The sequence below is a fragment of the Lactuca saligna genome, chromosome 3, assembly GCF_052625555.1.
Source record: "Lactuca saligna cultivar CGN05327 chromosome 3, ASM5262555v1, whole genome shotgun sequence".
NCBI classification, from domain to species: domain Eukaryota; kingdom Viridiplantae; phylum Streptophyta; class Magnoliopsida; order Asterales; family Asteraceae; genus Lactuca; species Lactuca saligna.
Window position 1 is genome coordinate 83,609,949 of NC_136419.1, and position 6,304 is coordinate 83,616,252.

At 31.8% G+C, this 6,304-nt stretch overlaps 1 protein-coding gene across 1 annotated transcript; it reads left to right on the forward strand.

The window, feature by feature from the left end:
* The first annotated feature begins 2,892 nt into the window (after positions 1–2,892).
* LOC145036966 (putative serine/threonine-protein kinase PBL7) lies at positions 2,893–6,098 on the forward strand. Its single transcript, XM_078985501.1, has 6 exons — positions 2,893–3,707; positions 3,927–4,184; positions 4,272–4,444; positions 4,970–5,049; positions 5,140–5,287; positions 5,499–6,098. Exons 1-6 carry the CDS (start codon positions 3,149–3,151, stop codon positions 5,832–5,834), a joined length of 1,554 nt encoding a protein of 517 aa, XP_078841627.1. The 5' UTR covers positions 2,893–3,148; the 3' UTR covers positions 5,835–6,098.
* Positions 6,099–6,304: the final 206 nt, after the last annotated feature.

A 6,304-nucleotide genomic window follows, 5' to 3' on the forward strand; every position in this document is an offset into this window, starting at 1 on the left:
TTTCGATTTTGTGATATGCTAGATTAGGGTTTTGCAAGTCTTGGACAATTATGCATGTACAATTAGAAAAAATAGATCCAAGCATTAGGGTTTACATGAACACCATAGGAATGTTGTTTTTCTCAAAACCCATCAGAGATATCATGACTGAACTTGAAAACCTATATGTTATTGTCGAAATATTCAGATCCAGGGTATACACCCAAAGAAATACAATAATTATCCTCTTTTTTCTCATCTTCATTTGGGTTTTTCTAAACCTTAATATATATATATATATATATATATATATATATATATATATATATATATATATATATATATATATATATATATATATATATATATAACTTATTATCTTTACTTTTGTATGTAGGATTAGGGCAAAATTTTCTAAAGAAACATTAAATTGATCCATTCCTCTAGAAATGGAAACTTTAACTGGCGAGGTGGAAAACTTAAAGCTAATGTTACTTTTAATCATGAATACTTATTATTTGTTTTGGTTCTTTGCACTTTGATTCTTCTGTTTATGGATTATTCTTTAATTTGGTTTTTTACATTTCTACTTATAAATTGGTTATGGTTTAACCATGCCATTATAATTTTCAAGGGGTTTTGAGTTGTTCAAGCTTCAATTGGTTTCATTTTAGGTTGTGTTTATGTGTGAAATTCATTTTTTTTCTTAATCGTTTTCTAGCTTTAGATGTTTTTTGAGATTTTTTGATGTGGTGTTAGACTTCATATCAGATATCATGAAATCCAAAGGGTGGGATTGGAAACTCATGATCTCTTGCACAAGCAATACCATAACATGAGCTATTTAAAGTTTAGGTGATCATAGGAATGGTAAAAAGGTTAATAGGGTGCACTGTTGCTTCCACTACAATTTTTGTGGTTTCATATGAAATAATTAATTGACTCTTGCTAACCATTTGTCTTAGTTTTTTGTATGTGCATGGAGTCCAGCTGCCTATCTTTTTTCATTTAGGCCCGACATTCCTTTCTAAAAATAACATAACTTATCAACTTTCTTTTTGTGTTTTTTACAAGAAAATGATCACAACGTATTTAATATGGTTTTCACACTTTTTAGGCCTAAATTCCACAACATTAAGCATTTAAGCAACAACATGAAGCAAAGAAGAAATTTCTGACATCAAGGGGAAGTTAGAACTCAGAAGAAGGGGCAAAAATGTCAACATCAGCTTTCTAAAAGTCCCCATAGCAAACTCTAACAATATATTAAATATTTACTGCCTCCTAATATTAAGGGTAGAACCGTTCAAAACTAAAAACACTTAAAAATTCAACATTTTTATTTAATTCAAGATTGTAGTTTTAGAAAAAAAAATGTAAATTAACAATAACAACTTTAAGCAAAAGATGTCGAAAATGGCATATGTTACTTTCAGAAAATTTGATTTTTAATAGTTTTCCAAAAATAAAAATTACCAATACAATTTTAAAAAAATCTCCCCAGAAAATAACTCCTGTCTTTAAGAAATATATTTTCTACATATTTTCCACATAAAAGGATAATTGGCAAGAAAATTGATTTTGATGGTCATCAAACTCCTGGTATTGCTTTGGGTACCTATAAGTAGGTTGTTATAAATGGTGTTACAATCTTACATAGTTGCCATCATTGGCTTTGGTGATGCTTTTTTTTAGCTTAGTTTGTACATTTTTTGGTTTCTTAGTTGTTTTTTTTTTGTGTGTGACTTTTATACACTATGTAATTAAGCATGTAGTAGTGTTTGTATTGTAATTTTTAATTCAAGTTGTATTGTGGAGAGTGTTTTATACATTGCTAATTATAGTGTGCATTGTGTTTAGGTGCAAATTTTGAGAAGTTTTTAGAATAATGTTATTTGTATGTATTTGAGGATATCATAGCAAACTCATGCCGAAAGAACACATTAATGTTTGTATTATAACTTCTAATTAAATATTTAAAGATTTTGAAGATTATGAGTAATATTTTGATTTCTATTTAAAATTCTAAAGATTTTTTTTTGAAGAAAAACAACTTTAAAACCTTGTCCACTCTAGGAACCAACAAAATTCAAAAATTATGGTTACTTTCATTTTTGCACCATCGATTCTAATCCTCTCTATTATTCTAACAAGAGTCGATTGTCTCATATGTACACAACCAAACTACCATAACATTCATTCCCTTAATTTTTCAATGATCGATGTCATTTCTATGGATTCATAATTTCCGTGTTCAATATCATGTCCAAAAATGACTTATCACATGTTTAGCACAACATTTTCATTAATCCGACATCTATCTGTCTTTTTTTGTTTTTTTATTAATCGACTAACATTTAAATTTATATATCAAAATCATAAATAACTTAATTGACTCTCTCTAAAATGTTCTCTTTAGTTTCCACATAACATCCAAAATTGCATTGAGCTTTGTCCTAAACTTAGCTATTAGGACTATATGGTCAAACATACACCATGATACCTCTTTGTGGGCCTATCAATGAATATTAACAACTAAATAACTATAAAAAGGTTATAGATAGTTAAGTAAATTTGAACTTATCTTAAAAGTCTAGTTTATTTACCACTATTTTTCTTTTTCAAATTTGTTTATCCCAATTACATAATATCCAAATCAAATCAAAACCTACTTTCTAAAATATTATAAACTAATTATTACCACTTTATATCATTATAAAAAAAACACATCCAACCATAATTCTACTTCTATAAACAAAATACCATTGACAAAAAAATTTACCAAAAAAATGATGTCTTTGTCTTTGTGTGGGTTCTTGTTTGTCTTGATAACCATTAACATAGAGAATCTCTCTTCAATGCTTCACACTTTTATTCTTCTTTCTTTAATATAATCCAATTCGTCTCTCTTTCTTTTACCTATCTCAAGGGACCATCTTTCTCTCTCTCTTCCACACACCTCCCAACTAATTCACTTAATTTAATCCATACACACACCACCTACATTATATTACATACATGTTCGTACCCACTCTATTTGATTCCATGAAATATATATTCTCTCCTCCATTTCGAAGCAAACAAGTTCATAGCTTTTTCCAACTTTCCCTCCCTTTTAGTTCCTTGATTTCTGTGTTGTGTGTCGCTATTAACTCAAGATCTATCTCAAATGGGTGTTTCCCAAATCGATTCACAACACCCACTTCCCGTTTCGTCATCTTTAGCCACAATCACCGCTTCCACCGCCGCTAATTTTGAAGACGATGACGAAATTTACCGCTACAATGACGACGGCGACCGGAAATTCAAGAACTTTCTTCACAAAATGATTTGGGATTTTGGGTTTGTTTGTTTTTTCCCATCAGTTTCGAAGAAGAAAGATGAAATGAAGAAGAAAATGGCGAACAATTTGGAGCATAACAAGGCCTGGCTTCTTGCTGAGTCCGGTGGGTGTGTTGCTGAGTTAGCAAATGCCGAGCCTCACTCGGTTCACTCGTCGTTCAGATTCAGTCTCTGTTCGCAAGTTGAGCTTGAATCTATGAGCGTCAATTCGTCATCTGCTACAGTTTTAATGGTGAATTTGGACAATGGGTTAATGGAACCAAAATCCCAAGAACTTAAGTGGAGACGAATTGAATCTTTAGAGAGAAGTATTTCACCTGTTGCACATACCTTAGTTAGATTCAGCTATGGCGAAATCCTTTCAGCCACTCGCAATTTCTCCAAAGGTACTCGATTTCCCAAATTATTAAACTTTTCAAACTCGACGCCTTTGACTATTGACCAAATTTCAACTCGAAAACTGTTGTAAATCACTAAACCCATATCGTTTTTCATTTCTTACAAAAACCCATTTCAATTTCGCATTTGAAACCCACTAGGTTTAATCGTAGAGTCTTATTTCTTTCAATTCTGGATCTAATTTGAACTAATTTGAATTGGGTTAGGGAGGGTTTTGGGAAGAGGTGCATTGAGCTATGTATTCAAGGGCAGAATTGGGATTTTGAGGACAACTGTAGCAATCAAGAAACTAGACAAAGAAGATAAAGAAGCTCCAAAGGCGTTTTGTAGAGAACTTATGATCGCAAGTTCTCTTCACAACCCATTTATCGTTCCCCTCGTGGGTTTTTGCATCGATCCTGAAGAGGGTTTGTTTTTAATTTACAAATATGTTTCGGGTGGAAGCTTAGAACGATATCTTCGAGGTACAATTTCTTGAACCTTTGTAGTTCTTGAATCTTGAATCGTGAAGGTTGGATTTTTACTAAATTACGAAAATACCCTTTTTGTAGAAACGAGAAAGGGTAAAAATGGCGGATCGAAACTTCCATGGTCGGTTAGGTATAAAGTTGCTAGAGGAGTTGCGGAGGCTGTGAGGTATTTGCATAATGGAACTGAAAGATGTGTTGTTCATAGAGATATTAAGCCTTCCAACATCCTTCTTTCTTCAAGAAAATCACCTAAGGTGAGGAGTAATTTGATTTATTATATGGATACGATTATATTTAAATGTTTAGGTATATTTTTTATTATGTTGACGAGGAGGGTATTTAGGTCTTTTTCCTAAACGGGAGATCGTTCATGAATCCCTATCCCTATCCCACCTTTTTTGAGTGGGACAAAAAGCTGCAAGTTTTGTCCTATTATTATTTTTAGCGTTTTTTTCAACGGGATAAAAAGCTGCAAAACCTGCAATTTTTGTCCCATTGATATAGTCTTTGTCTCACCTTTTGGGGCGGAAGACCGGGAGGTGGGAGAAAAGACTGCAAATTCCCATCCAAAATGGATTTTTTGGATGAGAGGTGGGACAAAAAGCTGTAAGGTTTGTACTGTTTGACGTTAGTATAAGTTTTGTCCCACCTTGTTCCATTTATCTTGGTGAGACAACAAACTGTACTTTTTGTCCTATTAATTTCAGTCTGAGTTTCAATCTAATGCATGTCAACACCCAAATATCGTGTGTGGCCTTACATTTTACTTGGTATTGTAGTTATGTGATTTCGGATTAGCTACATGGACATCTGCGCCCTCGGTTCCTTTTCTTTGCAAAACCGTGAAAGGGACATTCGGGTAAGTTCTTTTATCAAGATTTTGATAAAATTTTGCAAAATTGTTACTTTTAGTCGATTAAAATGACAAAAAATTGTTTTTTCTTTATAGGTATTTGGCTCCCGAATATTTCCAACACGGGAAAGTTTCCGATAAAACCGATGTTTACGCATTTGGAGTTGTTCTTTTGGAGTTGATAACGGGTCGTAAGCCGATTGAATCAAGAAGAGGAATAGGAGAAGAGAACTTGGTTTTGTGGGTGAGTCATTGCTAATAATTTCATTGTTATTTGTTAATAATTTAGAAATTGTTTGTTGATTTAATTATTTTTCTAGCATATAGTTCTCATTATTTTCACCTAAAAGATTCTTTCTAGGGTCAAATGCAAGAAATAGCAACAACCTCCATTTTTTTTTTCTGTTACAACAATTAATAGAGAAACTTATAAAAATATACTTTAAATTTTGTAGGCGAAACCACTAATACAACAAGGATCCATAGAGAAACTACTCGATCCACGTGTCGAATTCACTCAAAAAAATTTGGGCCAAATAACCCGAATGATAGAAGCAGCTGACGCGTGTATAAACAATGAAGAATCAAAAAGACCAAATATTGACACAATCATATCTATCTTGAATGGAATCGAAGCAAATTTACCAAAAAGGACAAAACTCGGAAATGGTTTAACAGAAGGGTTCCCACAAATTCGACAAACAAAGAATGAAATGAAGTCTCATTTAGCTTTGGCAATGCTTGGTGTTTCAGAGTTGGAAGATAGTCATGATCATTTATATTGTCGTTGATGGAAATATCGGTTTTTTGTTTGAATATAACCCAAGAGTACAGAAATTGAAGATTTTAAAAAGGATGAATGAGAGAATTTGTATATAGATCTTGTAGTTGGAAAAAGAAAAAAAAAACTAATTTATATGTTTGCAAATGGAGATTATCATGGTCATATCATCATATGCCTTTATTTGAGAGGCTTGTTATGACATGGTTTTTTCTTTGTTATTTTGTTGGGAAAAATATGTTTGTTTGAATAATATGTTATCGATTAAGTTAAAGTTTTGGTTCATGTATCCAATGGAGAAGTTTATTTAACGTGCATATGTTAATTTTGAAGGATTGTTTATCAAGGAATAAGGTTAGATCTGTGAATAAAATAGTATTGTTTAGTTTGCTAAATCGAAAATGATAATAAAAATATATATAATTATATATTATTATAGTATGTACGTTATTTTGCTATAAGATACAAGTTATCATTGTT